General features: G+C 43.6%; 1 protein-coding gene across 9 annotated transcripts in view; it reads left to right on the top strand.

The window, feature by feature from the left end:
* Positions 1 to 17,756, top strand: part of wdpcp (WD repeat containing planar cell polarity effector) — a 72,029-nt gene that overhangs the window by 27,186 nt on the left and 27,087 nt on the right. For all 9 annotated transcript variants that reach the window (XM_086181520.1, XM_086181518.1, XM_086181517.1 and 6 more), the window contains 5 exons: positions 893 to 952; positions 1,597 to 1,711; positions 5,955 to 6,091; positions 9,480 to 9,671; positions 16,399 to 16,996. In XM_086181520.1, coding sequence (XP_086037646.1) covers positions 893 to 952; positions 1,597 to 1,711; positions 5,955 to 6,091; positions 9,480 to 9,671; positions 16,399 to 16,996 — 1,102 coding nt within the window. The remainder of the gene's footprint in view (positions 1 to 892; positions 953 to 1,596; positions 1,712 to 5,954; positions 6,092 to 9,479; positions 9,672 to 16,398; positions 16,997 to 17,756) is intronic.

Here is a 17,756-nt window from a genome sequence, read left to right as displayed (position 1 = left end):
TTCAAATAGATCAACCTGGAACAATGGAAATGGTAACATGAGGACTAGTTTGTGTTGACAGCACATCACTAGAATCAATAAGAAAAGGAAAGAAAACTCCATCAAATACAAACATCTGACACTGGGTGGGAAGAGCTATTGTGATGAGTACAACAGGCATATAAGGTTACAGAAATTAAATAACTGCCACTGTAAAGGTAGAGTAAAACCATGAACGCTCAACACAGAGACGTATTAACTCTAAACTCTGCAGCTGCTACAGCCACAGTTAATTTATGGATTGTCAAAAAAAGAAGCAAACCCCAGCTCTCAACAGGATATGGCCCGACTCAGGAGTAGAGAGCAGTAGAGCAAGTATTTGCATTTATTTTTATGTTGCTTTTAACCGAAACCACTAGAAAGCACCAAGTCAAGTAGGCTTTCCCAGCTGATGTGAACAAACCTGAATGTCATTTCCAAATTTGTTGTCCACACCAGGTTGGGCAGGTCAGGCAGGCTACCAGCAGGCCTGGACAAGGCATCTATTTTCTTGACGCCTGCAACTCTATTTGATTTGTTAGAAAAAAAACATATAGTCTAAGTACTTTTTTTGTGAGCGGTGTATAAATACAGCTGTGTACTATCTCTGTTTGACGACATCTTCTTCCAGATCACTTAACTTTTGATTCCTTTCATAGTTGATCAGCAGTTACATTATAGTTAAATTATCGTGATTCTTCCATGCAGTTGTGGGTGTCACAAATTAGAGCACTGTGACATGCACTGATTATGCCGTCAGGTTCAATACAATCAATGTGAATCTGTTTGCACTGCGTTCTCCATCACACCTCCGATGTTAGTCCCTCACTGTCTCTGATTTTCTTCTCCTTGTTTATCTTTCATGCTCATTCAGGAACTGTTGCAAACCAATACCTGTGTTCGCAGCAGATGGAGGAACAAGCACAGCTGCCAGGTACACACCCTCCTACACACACACACACACACACACACACACACACACACACACACAAACACACTTGCAGCTTCATGTAGTGACAGAAGCCGAATGAACTCCCCGGTCCTCCCTGACCAGATTAAGAGCTTCCCTGGACTGTATTTACCGGGACGTCTCAAGCTTCCAGGTTGCCTATCAGACAAAATCTTTTGCCTAATTTACATGTTATTTTCTCCAGTAGAAACAAGCCCCTGCTCGACCTTTGAAATGTTAGATTAGTGTCGTATGTGAAAAGACTTCTTCAGGGAGAGATGTTTAAAGATACCCGTCTCGTATGGTGACATGTCTTTTGCATGTTTTTTGATCCTTTGTAAGAAGTTAGTGTTGAACCTCAGAGAGGAGTCATGACCACAACTCAAGTCAAATAAGAGACGTCAACTTGCTCAGCTCAGGCAGTCTCATTCATTTCTGCTCTGACTACTGTTCCGTCTCTTGCTTATAGTAGTTTTTCTGAATTCTGGAGTGTGTGTGTGTGTGTGTGTGTGTGTGTGTGTGTGTGTGTGTGTGTGTGTGTGTGTGTGTGTGTGTGTGTGTGTGTGTGTGTGTGTGTGTGTGTGTGTGTGTGTGTGTGTGTGTGTGTGTGTGTGTGTTTTACTCTGCAGCTGATGCTGAGCACTGGAGTCCTGGTGACTTTGACCCTAAATGGTCCTCAACTTGAACAAGTTCACGTGGACCGAACGATAGTTGGCCGACTGCCAGCAAACACTGTGACTGATGGTTAGTTACACACACTCACACACACACACACATGCACGCGCGCGTTCTTGATAACAAGAGTTTTAGTATTAATCAGTGCTGTTGCTTCAAAACCTGCTTTGACTAGATTTACTAGAGATCTAGCTATTTACTGTGTATGTCCAAAAATATCAACGCCATATTCCGGTCCTTTGGCTGCCCCGCTTTGATTTGAAAGTGAATTCGCATATCACAGTATTACTGAATATTATCAATTTATCTCCTGAAATTATGGTTCTGACGTGTTCATGGCTTGAATATTCTAGAGTTTCACGAAAGTTAGAGCAGATATAAAAATGCAATCATTAATTTGAGCATATGGCCGGGCACAAGTGCACATTAATACCTAAAGACATTTACATTAAAATGTTTCAAACCACAAAACTATCTACTGAACACTTACTCACTCCATGTGCTTACACCTGCTCACCCCTCATGCAGCCTGACATCTACCATACACACACACAAACACACACACACACACTCACACAATCCCCATGCAAACGCACTCACACACATAACAGGTGCCACAGGTGAGCGAGGCGACTCTGGTAGCTAATTGCGGGCAAATCCTTTTGTGTTGTGTGTCCAGGGGCCTTCCCTTAAGAGCATCCATCAGTGTTTTTCCTCCATTGCACGTTCCTCCAGGGAGCGCTGCCTCCCGCCCTCGCTGCGCTCCCTCGCTCTGCAGACCTGGCAGGAGAGAATAAGGGGCCGTGGACACTGGCCCAAATCTGCTAATTATTTCTTTCTTTCTGTATCAATTATTTGTTCCTAACATCGCCCTCCCTGCTTCCGCCCAGGGTCTCCAGACACCTGATAAAGCCCCCGCAGTGCACAAACACACACACACTCACAGAAGTACATATGTAATCACAAGCGCAGATTTTTTTCACTCACATAAACCAACAAGCACGTATTGAAGTCCATTCAACTACACTAATGTACATGCACAGACTGTAACACACATGCACAGATGCACTCTGGCACATTCAGGAATACAGACACACACACACACACACACACACAGGTACGCATCCAGCCACTCACCTCCCACCGTGCTCCATTCAAAGCCTCAGAGGCACTAATTATTAGAGTAATGGTTGTGAGAGGGTGGGGTCTGGGGAGTGTGTGTGTGTGTGTGTGTGTGTGTGTGTGTGTGTGTGTGTGTGTGTGTGTGTGTGTGTGTGTGTGTGTGTAGCAGGTTAGAAGCTGGTCTCACATCTGTCACTTGTTAAATTAGCCTTTGACAATTAGAGGAGAAAGCCAGGCCGAATCTCACCGACCACACTTACAATGTACAACTAATATTGCAATTATGTTGTGTTGTGTAACTGGTGCTAGACTGTGTGTGATCAAGCCAGCTAAAATATGACTAAAACTAATATACATTTCAGTCAGAAGATTAGGACAACAACTAAATAAAAATCAGCTGCCCAAAAACCCTGAAGAGGCACATTAAGGCTGACCACAAAGAAACCAAGGTCAATTTTCATTGACACATGAGACTAAAATAAAAAAATAAAAAAAATTCCAAAAAATAAAATGTCAACTAAAACTTGACCGAATGAAAACAGGGAGAGAGATGAGTAAACATGATGACAGCCTAAGTCTGGATTAAAAGAAATAGCTGACATAAATAACACTGCGTTTTTGTATATTCTATCACAGCGAAGCCGAATTCTAAGAAGTCTTTAAAGTACATAACCTTTGTGTAACTGACCTTTAACTTTAACAAGTCACATTGCTTAAGAGATTTTTTAAAAATGATTTCAGCTGGTGTCTACCTGGTTAAATTTAAAAAGAAAAAACCCGCAAAGAAGACATTTGACTTCTTTTTTTTTTGTTGTTGAGAAAAAAGCTTCTCAGCAGTTGAATGCAGAAGAAAATCCTATTTTCAATTTGCATGGATTGAAATAAATGTAAAGCATCTTGTATGTATTTCTCGCTCTGAGACAACACTCAGTTCCAGCCAGGTCTGCTTTTGTTCCACTACACGACAACCGAGGCTTACTGTCCTCTCTTAAAGTTTGCATTGTCACCAGCCGTTATCTCTGCATTTCTGCCATGAGCTCCGATTGCATCATACGGAGCAGTAGATTACATATGTTTTACACCATCAAAGTATTATCAGCTTCCTTTGGCCGACGGCTGGGGCAAGCTGCACATATGCTCCATGATTAAGCATCCTTAAGTGATTTTTCATTTACTCGTGTTTAAATGTGCTTTGGTTAAGCCCATTGGCCTCTTATGTCAACATGCTGCTGAAGAGATGGCATTAAATGGATTTAAGGGACTGTATGTGTGTGTTTCTGTGTGCGTGTGTGTGTGTGTGTGTATGTATGTGTGTGTGAGGACTTTGTACATCCTTTAAGATGTGTTTCATACTTGCAAGTGTGTCTGCGTATACTGTATGTACACGTCTGGGTTTGTGCATGAAATTCAGTGACACACTCGGCAGCATGAACGTATGTGTGGCGTCTGGAGGGCTGCGAGTGAATGTACTCACGATGAGTTGCATGTGTGGGTGTGTGTTGGAGAGGGATGTGAAGGTCTGGCTGGCCCCTAATACCAAACCAGCCACCTGGTCCCACATTGGGCCACAGCCTGGTTTCATATCCACTCCTTCATTTGGGAATGAATGAGATTAATCCTAATCCCGTTTATAGACACCCATAGAGATCAATACTAAACTGCATTTAACTTGATTTGCCTTTAATCTATTACAAAGACGCTTACTATTGCATTAAATGTTTCTAAAAGCCAAGGCATCGTTCATGAGTATATTTTGTAATGGTTTAAGCCTTGAACCCATTTGAGTATAAATGCTTTATAATCCAACTTCAGCATAAGGACAGAGGCGCCGCACTGCCTCAACTGACCTGGTTTAAGATGCTAGTTTTTCTGTATTTTCCAGCAATGTTTCACTTCCCTCATGAATATTTGCATATTAATTTGGAATTTTCACACAGCAGATTGATTTGAAGTGTAACCATACCAATACCCTCACGTGTATAAATACACACATGCCATGCTTGTTAGATTTCTAAATCTCGGTGTGCAGCCTTATTCACTCAACTCAAAGCAGGATATCTGAGAGACATGTGTAACAGCCCCCCTCCTTTCCATTTAATTGGTTTCATAAACAGATTAATTTGAAGGAGAGGGGGGCTTAATTGCTAATCAGCGTTTCCATGCAGCTCCTGAAGAGTTGAACAGGATCAAGTGTGTTCTTCTACCACAAAAAGGCCTTGGAGCCTGCAGTACGCAGACAGAGGGAAGCAAAAGAGAGCGCCGGGGAAGGTAGAGTGAGGAGAGGAGAAAACTTAGAGGAAAGGAAAAGTCGTCAAAGAGGGGAAAAGACTGGAAGAATGGAGATGGAAGAGAACTGAAAGACGACATGATGTAGCAAAACTAAATAAAAGCAAGAAGAACAAACACAAAACTCCATCTGGATAAAAATTCAGTGGAAAATGCAGAAATGTATGAGAGCATCGATTCTTTCTTTCCCAGGGACTATGGGATTTAATGTCGGAGCCTTTGACATAAATTTGCAACCCATATATTGTTTTATGAAACATCAAGGGACTTTGAATTATGCCTCCATCAGCCCTGGGGAAGAAATGAATAAGAAAACAAAAAAGGATTAGATTTGGAGAAATTATTAGCACTGAGTGAATTATTACCTCCGCCAAGGAGGTAATTTTGTTCCCCGGTGTTGGTTTAACTTTTATTAGGATAGGTGAAAAGTTTGTGGATGGATTTTGACGTAAGTTGATTGGACGACAGAACTTTCTCTTAGGAACAAATTTCAGCAACAAAGAAAAACTGGTTCACTGTGTAACGAATATTTTTTTCAAAGCAAATGGTGTCTGATGGCTAAGAAAACTGCCCAAAAATGTCAGTCTACAAAATCTCAAGTTCATCATTTGGTGTGATCTAAATCTTTGTCCAGCTGCATCCTCAATCAACAAATTTTGATTTGAGCTGAAAACTATAATCTTCTAGTTCAGTGCTCTACGTGCTCGTCCATGGTCACTGTAATGCCCGACAGAATTAATGCACCTGGGAAAATGTCTTCATGAGCTCAAGACACCTGGTTGTGAGTACTTGAAAGGCAAAATACACTTTTTAATTGAGCGTCAACTCAGTTACATAAAGTGTTTTTTTTTAATATGTTCTGAATCAGGACATTCAGTGATAAATGTGTTGATGTCATCCCCAGCGGTGCTGAGCGATAGGCTGATCCTGCTGTCCTTCCTGGAACAGAGCCAAGTGGCTGCAGTCTACCTCAACAAAAAGAACCAGGACTCTCCGGAGACCGGCCGGCGAGCAGACAAAGTCTCACCCTCTGAAATCAAGGTACAGTGGAATTCACTGATGTGGTGTGCATAAGTAATATGGCTCGATGCAAAGGTATATACACGAGAGGGAAAGATGATCCAAACGAAGAGTCTGGTGAGGAGGCCAAAAGACAGAACTTCTTTGCAGCCCAGCTGATGGCCAACGTTGTAGCCACTCCCAATGTGGATTTACCAGCTAAACTGAACAGCACAATTCAGTCAGTACATAAAGTGAAGGTAAAATCCTAAAAAAAAAAAGGGGGGGGGTAATACTGTACTTTGTTCAATAATAAATCTCACAAAACCCCGAAAGTTTTAGAATCTGGGTTTTGTCAGACTGAGGCAACAGTTGAATAATCCACCTTGGGAATGAAACCCACTTGTACACAGCACCTCATACACGGTACAATTACCTTAATTGCAAGCAATGTGCAGAATAAATTTATCAGCTTTTGCTTAACAAGTTGCTTACCATCGGCTAACTAGCAGTCACCTGTCCGATGGAGGTCTGGTCTGGCTGGTAGATGAGAGAAAGTTGTCCGTGTTCTTGTCTGGAAATAAATATTAAGGAACGATAAGTCTATTTCACAAAATGTTGGTGCGTACCTTTAACTCCTGTAGTTTCCATCTTCTTGTCTTGTTACACAACTGGATGCTCTTCAGTTCTCATGTGTCTGGTTGCTTTGCCAGGCACACTGCCAGGTACCTTCAAGTGGATCACCTGTGTGTTTGCTATTTAAAGGGCATCAATACTGCATGATTGTGACATGGACTAAGGCCAGATGGTAGAAAACAATTTGTCTTCTTTAAATAGTGTTTCCTTATCATACAGGTGTGATTGAATGTGTGAAGTGTTCCTGTTTTTATTTTGTATTTCATCAGTCGCTGATGAACTTCCCATCCATCCATAAATCTCATGAGATTAAGGTGGTTCAACTTGCCTTTTACTCATGACACATCTCTCATCTCTGTTAAGAAATTGTGAACGTGTGTGTGTGTGTGTGTGTGAGTGTGCGTGTGAGAGAGAGAGAGAGAGAGAGAGATGCAATCTGATCTCAGGGTATGGGTGTGTGTGTGTTCCTCCCACCCTAGAAACAAAACTAGATGGTGTCGTCCTTCACTAGCTGGCTAACCCTGGCATTATCACATCACTGCCAGCCAGTTGTGTGTTTGTGTTGTGGTTGTGTGTGTGTGTGTGTGTGTGTGTGTGTGTGTGTGTGTGTGTAAATGCAATTGTTCCTTCCCTGCATCTGTCTCTACAAACACTCCCTGATAAGATGCTCTCTCCTGACACACACGCATACACACACACACACACACACACACACACACACACACACACAAAGCCCCATTGCACACTCCACTTTTCACACGAGCAACCTGCAACATGCACATGTGTGCACATGTATGTCCTACTACCCATCCCCCACAATATAAACGTAGACACACACATCGCCCTGGTCCAGTGGGCTAAGCTGGAGAAGAGAGTGAGGGGCGTGGGGGGGGGGGGGGGGTAAACTAATCCGGCCCACAGAAAGTGGTTTTTGATTATTGCTGACCAGCAAATGCCAGTGAAAAAAAAAAAAAAATCTGGGAAGATGGGTGGGATGGAGGGATGGGAGGCAAGGGGGGAAAGAGATAGTGAGTTATTAACCCAGTGATTTTCTGATTTTTTTTCTTCTTTTCCATTTCTAATCTGCTGGTGATCTCCCGTTCAACTGTTTGGAGCAACTCTTTGTTCCCTCTATCATCACATGTACTTCCATCATTTTCATTCGTCTCTATGTCCTCAGCAAATCCCCCCCCCCCCCCCCCCAAGAGGCAAGAAGAGCAGGCATGGACCACTGAACCTCAAATCTGCTCTTTCTCATACAATACAGCTTATCGATTTACTAATTTTTGCATGTTCCTGGGTTTTTATACCATTTTTTGTATAGTAAAAGCATTTTAATGAGACATTCCTGTGTTCTGCTTTTGACAACAAGCTTATTTAGAGTGATTCTGATTTCACAACTGACTGCTTTCAGATATTTATCTTGACACAAACCTCTCATTGATCTATGTCAAAAATTCAAATTATTCTACCTTTTTCTCTCCTTACGTATTTTGTCCTTCATTCGTTCATTCAAGCATGCGTTATTTTCATTTCCCAAAAGTGTAGTTGATAAAGGCAGCTGTCACCCTTCTTTTAATTTCCTTACACCTCATTCCTTCATTACCAGCCTTTATTCCTCCCTCTTATCCCTCCTTCACCTCTGTCCTCCCTCTATCTGTCAGGTTCTGGCAACTCTTCTGCATCGCAGCTGAGGTCATGGACACGTGTGTGGGTGTGGGTGTGGGTGAGAGTGGGTGTGTGTATTAGCCATCGAATGGTTCATTGTGTTAGTGAATGTGACCGGAGATAAGAAGTGTATGAAAGGCCTGTATGAATATTGGATCGTGTGTATGTGTGCTTGCACGTGCGTGTGTGTGTGTGTGTGTGTGTCCCTGTTAGGAGGGAATGAGCTGTGGTGTACATGAAAGGCAGGGTCACGGTGTAGGACCTGCAATTTCACCTGCTTTAAGAGTGCCTTTGGAAACAGTACTATATGTTTTTTAAGTGTGTGTGTGTGTGTGTGTGTGTGTGTGTGTGTGTGTGTGTGTGTGTGTGTGTGCGCGCGCACACGTGTGTCTATACTCACCGCTATGTCAGTACGTGAAAGGCAAAACACACTTTTTTGGGAGATCAATCTCTTTAAGACTTGGTTTTAGGGTTCATGTTAGACTGGGGTTTAGACCCAGTTTAGAGTTATGGTTACGTTATGTACTTGGTTGTAATTTTGACAGTTAATAATAATGTGCAAGATAATGCATTATATCAATAAATGTCCTTTGTAAGATAGCTATACCAAGTTTTGTGTGTTTGCTTGCATGCATGCAAGTGTGTGTGTGTGTGTGTGTGTGTGTGTGTGTGTGTGTGTGTGTGTGTGTGTGTGTGTGTGTGTGTGTTCGCGCGCGTGCACTTGTGTGCCCCCCAAAGCACCACAAGAGCTCATTACTGTGCGTCTCTGTGTTGTGGCCCGTAGAGCGTGGCGGACCTTCCCAAAAATATGCACATCACTAAAACAACAAGCCCGACAGAACGAAACCTACGCAGACATTAATAATGGAAGATGAAAAACAACCTTAGACATCAACACAAACAGGATGAACAAAGGACAGCAAAGCTGCTACAGATGTAGATGTTTTAAAGCCCTCAGGTGTGTGAATTCAGATTAAGAGGTAGAAACTCTGAAATCATCCCCTTCTTTTTAAGATACGTTTGAACTTTGAAGCTGTGTCTGTACCTGCCAGCGTTGATCATTATATGGTCTGTCTTGCTTCTCATTTTTACCTTTTTTCTCATACCCTGCATCTTTGATGCCCAGGTGGTCACTGTGGAGGTGACCGGGCAGGGACGTAGGCTACCCAGACGTGTGGGTCTCAACCACCTCCAGGACATGGCGCTGTGCTGGTGGAACCAGGATGAGTCTGATGAGGAGCTGTGGCCCTGGACACCCACAACCACTCACAGAAACAACCTGGTCCTGCTCAGCTGCTCACCTACTGAGGGTCTGAAGGTAGCAACACACGTACACATGCTACTGATCCAAATAATATAAGTTCCAATCTTGTGTGTTTAGTTTCTGTTACAGCAAAACACAAAAATCCGGTTGTCATGAATAAAACTTGGGTTGGTTGTGGACTGGCAGCAGGCCCCAAGAGCCTAATGAAGGTCTACTAGCATTAAGACTCATTATCATCAGCTGATGAATCAGAGTGGTCGTTACATTACTAGGAAACCCACAGGCGTTATGTCATGTTTCTAAGAGCTCACAATTTGAACCACTTCTGAACTGGCACTAGCACCAGCCCAGAACCAGCACTAGGTTCAAGCTAATTGGAAAGGGGTAAGTGAGTGTTGGAAGTGATGATGAGATGGAGCGTGAGGTCGTCAGCTGGAGGAATGCAGCGTGATGCAGGGTGGGTCGAGGCTAAACGTAAAACCCTCAAGTTCAAGTTGTTGTTGATGCTCAACACAATTTGCTTGAATGATTCAAAGTCATCTGTTCAGTTATGTACCAGGCTAGAATTGTGCTTACAGTACTCACAATGAGATGTACTGAACCTTTTCCTATCTGTTCGAACTGTTAACATCTCACGGGACTTTTTAAAGAACAAGTGAAATCTGTAAAGTCAACAGCCAATCATTTTAATAATTCAGCAGATCAGTTTAGCAGCGACGGTACGTCTCGGTACATTTCAGTGTTTAAACTTACAGTTAACTCTACTGGAGGGAAGCTGAAAGTTTAAGGACAGTGTGCAGGAATAATGGCATTGAGATGTGAGAAAGGCATAAAATATGGCAAAAAAAGAAGTCCCCTCTACTCTTTAAGTTTTAGATATGCAAGTCCGTCTGTTTATTCTACCGTGGGCTCACACTCACACACATAAATGCGGTGCAGTTGTGAGTGGAGACCTGTGTTGCTGTGGATGGGATTTGGGATGGTGGGTTAGTCACCTAAAGGGTGGCACCTCTGTGTTGCACCTCTGTGCATCACCATATTAAATATTGCTGGGGAGCTAAGCCGTGGTACAGCGTGAAGGAGAACGCCTACGCATCCACGCAGCTGAGACACACACACACACACACACACACACCGAGACACACATCCTCGTGGCCTCTGGCAAAACCTATGAACCCATTCTGTATTAACATTACTTGGCCTGATGCCGAAATTAGATGAAAGATCCTAAATTACCGATCTGGGCTGAACTCCACTCCTCATATCATGTACCTTGCTAAGCGTATGCAAAATATTCACCACAACACAGCGAGAGAAGGGCAAGAGTTTGCAAGGGAGAGGAAAGATGAGCGTTACCAATTGCATGCGAGGAGAACAAATTCAGGCAGGAGAGAAGGAGGGATGGATCGGAGGTGGGGGGGCACATGAATATTGAAATAATCAAAGCAGATGCTGCTCGGTGCTTTATCCGCTTCTTGTTTTTGGAACGTTCTCCACGTTTATCACACTCCTTCACCTAGTTTATTCTCTCAGTCTCCTTCCAAGCACCCCCCTCCTCCATCCTCCTCTCCTCCTTCCTTCCTCCACGCTTCAAGAACATTACAGTCTCTTCGTGGGGCTGCAGCATCGTGCTCTAATGAAAGCGTTTGTTGTCATTTTTCAGATGCGCGGTGTGAAATTAAGCGAGCAGTTTATGTGAGAGCCGTGGCAGGAATCAAACGCCGGGCACACATCGGGAGACGCCAGCTACTTCAATCACTTCAAGCTCATATATATGTTCCTTTTGTTCAGTTCGCTATCTGCAGCACTAAGCCAATTTTCTAGCCAGTCTCTCGGCATTTAAAAAAGTCTGATTTCTTTCCCTATGTGGTCTTAATTCCTATGCCCCCCTCCACACACACACACACACACACACACACACACACACACACACACCTCCCCACCCTCCTCATGCTGATAAGTGGAGCCACGGCATGCAGGGGGGTGTAGGGTGGGAAGGAGGGAAAAACACATATACAGTTTGTTTTCTTTGCAGCCAGTTAACATTTTTAATGATCCCTCCTTCATGCCTCTCTTCTCTCTCGCTCTCTCTCTCACACACACACACACACACACACACACACACACACACACGCTTACAGGAATTTAATATTCCTAATGAAACATAAACAGACTGTTTTCTTGTTTTTGTGTGCGTATGTTTGTGAACATACTTATTTTTGATTTTTAAACCGTATGACTATCCTGTTATCTGCCACCAAACAGTTTTTCTGCAGTTGTTTGATCTGCGTTTGTATGATTTCTGTCTTTTAATTACTATTTGCTTTGGCACTGTGCTGCATGGCATTTGTCTCTGGTAAAACATGAAAAACCTAAACAGATTGTCCACGAGAAACAACCTTAAATTCAATAATTTGTTTAGAAAGACTATAGACTTAGTCGTCGATTTATTAGGTACACCTCGATCAGACGAATGCGATAATGCTGTTAACCCTTCTTTAACGTGAGGATTTTGGTATTCAGTTTTATTGAATATGTTTAAGAGAAATGCTGCTTGAGTTTAATAAAATTTATCTTTATGAAAAATAACTCAGCAACTAATTTTAAATGAGCAAATAAATGAATTTATTTGCCATATCGGCAGACACTGATACAGAGCCGATATATTGCTGCATCCCTGCTATTTCAGGGGTTATGTGGAAGCCGTGTTAAACAGAGAGGTATTCCTGATAAATCCTCAACCTTGATTAATTTAAAAAATATGGACAAAGTATTAGGAACTGCTCCTAGTGTAAATTATCATGAATTTAAACCTACAAAGGAGCTTCTTCATGCCCATTTATTCTTCTTTGTATTAAGAATAGAATACCAACATTTGACTCAATTACTAAATTCTGTGTGTATATATATATACATGTGTATATATTTATATATGTATATATGTGTGTGTGTGTGTGTGTGTGTGTGTGTGTGTGTGTGTGTGTGTATGACATGGCTAAATTTGCCATATAAAATGCTATACATGTACAGTAGAAAGCACATTTACTGAAATGCTCTGGAATCCTGCTTTGGACCATGAAAGTGTCTGGTGTGGAATGTAAAGAGCAGAATTACCCCCAAGCTCCACTGCTGTGTAAAAATCCCACGTGAAACACTGGTTCTGCAGTTTTGGCTCACGTGAACAATATTCCCTCCCCCCCTACAATTAAGCTCCAATTATGATATTTAAGGTGTGAGGAATATTGTGGTTCGTAGTCCCGCTGAGCTTGTGTCTTTTCTCACATCAGTACTTCAACTCTAACCCTAATTCACATACCTAAAACTTCCCATCTCCCCCCCACCCCCCGCCCCTCCAGAGCCCCCTCATCCCATCATCCCTCGACTCTCCTCCGAGTCCCTCCGTCTCTCTCCCCGTCTCTCCCTGTCTTTCTCTGCTCCGTGAGCTGGAAAATTGGCTTCAAAAGGCCACTGCTGTGAACAAGGGCCAGCCACACAGTTGGGCCCGTCCGCTTTATCTTTCACGCCACGGAGGGGGAAAAAAAGGTGCCAGCGAGAGAGAGAGAAGAAGAATGGGAAAGAATAGTTTTGACCAGTCACTGAAACCAATAACCAGGAGAAAGCTACTTACCAGAGGCCTCTCCCTCTCTGTCTCTGCTCCCTTTGCATCTCTCTCACCCACTCTTCTCCTTCCCATTCTTTCCCTCTGCTTCCTCTCTCATCACTCACTTCCATTCCCACTTTCTCATCAGCTATTCTGCATATTTGTCTGTCTGTTACCTCTCTTCTTTCTGTCTGTCATTTCCTTTCTCCCACTCGCTCAATCCCTCTCTTGACCTTATTCATTTTCCATTTTATGCTCTCAGTACCAGGGAATGCAGAATATTTAGCTACAATAATAGCCAGCTACATTGTATCTTATAGCTTTATTTGGCTACAATACTATACTCTGGCCAGCTCACAGGCACACACAGCTGAAGTGACACATGCTCGGTGTCTTTCAGAATTCCCCCCTCTGCTCTTCTTTCTAAGAACTGGCTGTTTTGTTTTGTTTTCAAGGTTCCTAAAATTTGATTTTATTGCTGTTTGCACTTGTAGCAGAAGTATGCTGAACACCAGTATACAGTATAGGGAGGTCATTCACATCCTACATTCACCTTCTAGACCTTCTTTTTAAATACATTTAGATTTTAATATTTGTATGTATATATTTATAGAGAAAACAGTTCATACACCCACAGTACATGATCCCATGTCCTTGTCCCATGACTACGTAGATACTGACAAAACAGAACACTTTAAGTGAAAAGTGGAATTCTGCAGCCACAATGGGAACACAGCTACTGCAGGTGTTAGAACAAGGCCGTGCAGGATTTGCTGTTTTCTCCTGAGCTTTAGCTGACACTGCCCCCTCCTCCTCCGCCTTTCCTTGGAGGGTCACCGGTCAGAAGTGGCTGAATCAGTCGCACCTCATCCCCAATGGTGGCATGCTGGCACAGCGGGCACCAGAGAGTTGGGCAGAGGATGAAAAGCTGAGAGGATGAGTTGGGGTTTGGAGGGTAGACAAGGGGGGGGGGGGGGGGTCAGGGTTTGTCAAATTGATGTAGGGCTTGTGATTCCTGTCACAGCATTCAGTGGATGGACTTCATGGTCCCTTGCCTGCAATGTGTTTGTGTGTCAGTTTGTTAAATGCAAGTGTCACCTTGTCCATGCAGAAATCCAGCTATCCAGAGAACCACACCCTTCCGAGGATACCCCATATGCATTGAGCCCGTCTTTCCTGCTACCTCAAATAAACACAGACGCAGCACCCACCCCCTGGGGAGCAGCAGGAGCTAGCTCTGGGGGATTATGGAGAGCAAAAAAAAAAAAAAAAAAAGCTTTCAGGAGGACAGTCATCTGCTTCTCTCCTGCTGTAGACCACGGACAGGCAGAATAAACTCCCTTCCTCCCTCTAAGTCCCATTTTGGCAATGCATGCCAAAAAACTGGGCCGGGCAGCTTTGTGAAAGGAAAGGAAGGCAAGCAGGCAGGAAGCCGATCCCTGTTTCTGTCTACACGGCGAAATGAAATGGGCTCATTTAGCCAAAGCTGCCATGGTCAATGCCGCTCTGATAGAGGCTTTGGTAAGGTGAAATCCCTCCTGAAAAGCTCTGTAAGGGACTGGGTTGCTGTTTACTACAAGCTGTTGTCTCCTGTCATCCACCTACAGTTCTGCTCTTGGTTCCTTGTGGGTGTTTTATCGACAGCACCACCGGTGACACGGCCTATCTCCCTCAGTCTGTTGGTGCTAGCTTTCTTAGCGGGGCCATTGTGCTCACTCCCACCAGCTGGTTGTGATCCAGGTACAACTGATATATATATTCTGGATTTGACCAATGGTCAATTAATTCCAAGCTGTCTCCTTGTATCATCCTCTTTATATTGAAAAGAGCTGGTTTCTTGCTGTTCAGACCAGTGTTGAGCTCTTGGCGCCTCACTCGGGCAAACAGGAGGTTGTTTATCGCCGGGTGCGGGGTGCCAAGCCGTGGCATGCTCAGGGAGTACATGTTGTTGACCTTGAGTTAAAATGGAGCGCTTATCATTAGCTGTCTTGATTGACAGTCTGGTGTTTATGAGTAAAGTGGAAGACTCTATTTCATCCATCTCCAGGGGGTTTGGGGCTGCTGCTATGCTATGCTATGACTCATTTCCCTGTCTGTCTTCTTCTCACATGTTCTTCACTTCTTATCCGTCATTTATTGAGAAAATAGTGAGCTGTTTAGCCTCAAACTCCAAAAAAGACAATAGGAAGCCTCTATTGTCGTTGTCACACAATGGAATCTGTCCTCTGCTTTTTGCAATCTTTTAACTCCCCCTCTATGGAGCTGCTCAGGGACCGGTTCCAGATCTTTCTGCCAGTGTCTTGATCAGGATCACATACTTGAGTAGTCAGGGAAACGGGAGCACGTAGACACAGGGAGAACATGCACCCTCCACACAGAAAAGCTGTTGGACGACTGGGACTGCGACCCGGAACATTCTTTCTGTGCCATGTTAAAACAGCAACAATGAAATGTCAAGTTGAGGCAGCTGGTTCAATCCTCAACTCCAAGAGACAAAAAGGAGCATTATATTATTTTCTTAGTGGTTGTATATTTAGTTTAGAACGGGCACCATCCTTCGAGCCACTCCTGTATTGATGGGAAGTGTGGTCACTGCAGGTCTACTGCCAGACAGGAATACACATGGATATGAGTCAGCTGGACTGCACCAACACTGAGAGAGGTGGATGAAATCCCTGCTATTTTCCCACCGTAGATTCAGGGCTGAAAGTTGCCCATAGTTCAGAGAAATCTATTGGTCAGTTTCTCTCTGGATTTATGTCATGCGCAACAATTATACTTTTATAATCATGATGGACGATGCAAGCTGCCTGTCATGTGTTTAGTGTTATGTCATATGAAAAGCAGTTGTGCATGGAGAGCAGAAATGCTCCACTTCCAAAGACTTCAGTGCATTTATTGCCAGTTTATATCTGTGAGAACCAGCCAGTCTGCACGGTATCAAAATCTATACTGTAGGCTATATTTCTTCAGGCTGACTGCCCCACACCCCTTGAATCCACAGATTAACTGCATCACTTTAAATATCACTTTTATGTCATTTGCCTCACTAAATATTTGCAGTTATACAGGATATGTTATTGTACATTACTGGTTCAGATCAGATGGAGAGATAGTAAACTGACATTTGAACTACATACATTAAAATCTTCTCTCTTCCATGTTTTCTCCAACTGTCAGGTGCTCAGCTCCACTAAGTCTGAAGCCACCCTCCTGGACTGCTGCTTCAGCCTGCTGCAGCCCTACCAGCTGCTAACAGTGGAGGTACCCACTGGACAGGGAGCTGAGGAGTCCTGGGCTAATGCCCATGTGTATGACTGTGCAAGAGGGCGCCTGCATCACTTGTCTGTTACCCGCATCCCGCTGCCTTCCCATCCCGTTTCCTGTACACATCACCCCTCTGAGACCACACTTCTCCTGGGCTTAAGTGACTCCTCCCTGGTGCTGTATGACCAGCGACGGGGGGTCTCTCTCCTGGCCTCCTGCCCCGTGCCACCCACCCTTCTTGTCTGGCATCCTGCTGGGGCCATGGTCATGGTAGGGGGAGGGCAGGGGGAGCTGATGTGCTTTGATGTAGGTTTGGCACCTGTAAGCATGGCACTGGTAGCAGAGGAAGTAGCTCCAACTGCCATGCTAAGACTGGATCAGCACCTGCGCTGCTCAGGGGGCCTGGAGACTCTGCAGTGGGGGAGCGGCCCAGAGGGAGGCCCAGAGGGGACAGATACGCTGATGTTGGCATTTCATGGGGGACCACTCGCTGCCCTGAGATTCCGACTAGGTATGAAAAACACCTTCCAAAATAGGCTTTGAAAAATGAATACCTGCAAAATGTCAAATACTAGGGGGGGTTAGAATTAACAGTTTTGTCCATTATTGTTACTGTTTTGATAACATGTATCTGTATCATAATAATATCATCATTATTCCTGATATTGTGCAAATATCTTGAGCAAAATATTGCAATGATTCAATCTTTTTTTTTTCTTTCTTTTTTTTTTAGTAACACAACAGTTTAACAAGTTTCTACACAACCACACTAAAAACTCCTCATTTTTCATATCTCGTGCTTTTGCTTTTAATAGAAAACCATTAATACTTCCATTACATCACCGCCACCTCTTCCCAACACCGGTGCCAAATTATCAGCCACGTATCGGTAACGGCCGATATTTACCTTCATGATGTTGAATGATGACAGTTGCCGCTGTGTTACCTGTTCATGTGAAAGAATTAACAGATCTGTGATTCATTTTATGCTCTTCGTTTTTACCTCTCTCATACGGGTGTCCACTCCTCTAGGAACAAAACCCATAAACCAGAAATTCTATATATTTTTTGCGGCAGCTGTCAGCTGATGTTGCCTCAGAATCTGTCCAGAATTTCACAAACGGTGCATCCAAATGAAGGCGTCCTCCTCCCTCCAGAAACTCTGACTGTGTCTTGGATCTCACACTGTATCTGAACCCTGCTGTGTAAATATGGTTGCTGAACGGGTCATCTTAGTACTGCTGAAGGAAGTTAATTTGTTGACGGGTGGG

This window comes from Aulostomus chinensis, chromosome 16 (assembly GCF_037954235.1).
Source record: "Aulostomus chinensis isolate RoL2024-O1b breed Wild chromosome 16, RoL_Achi_v1.0, whole genome shotgun sequence".
Classification (NCBI taxonomy): Eukaryota; Metazoa; Chordata; class Actinopteri; order Syngnathiformes; family Aulostomidae; genus Aulostomus; species Aulostomus chinensis.
The sequence above is the reverse complement of the archived record's forward strand: the minus strand, read 5'-3'. Positions and strand labels throughout refer to the sequence as shown.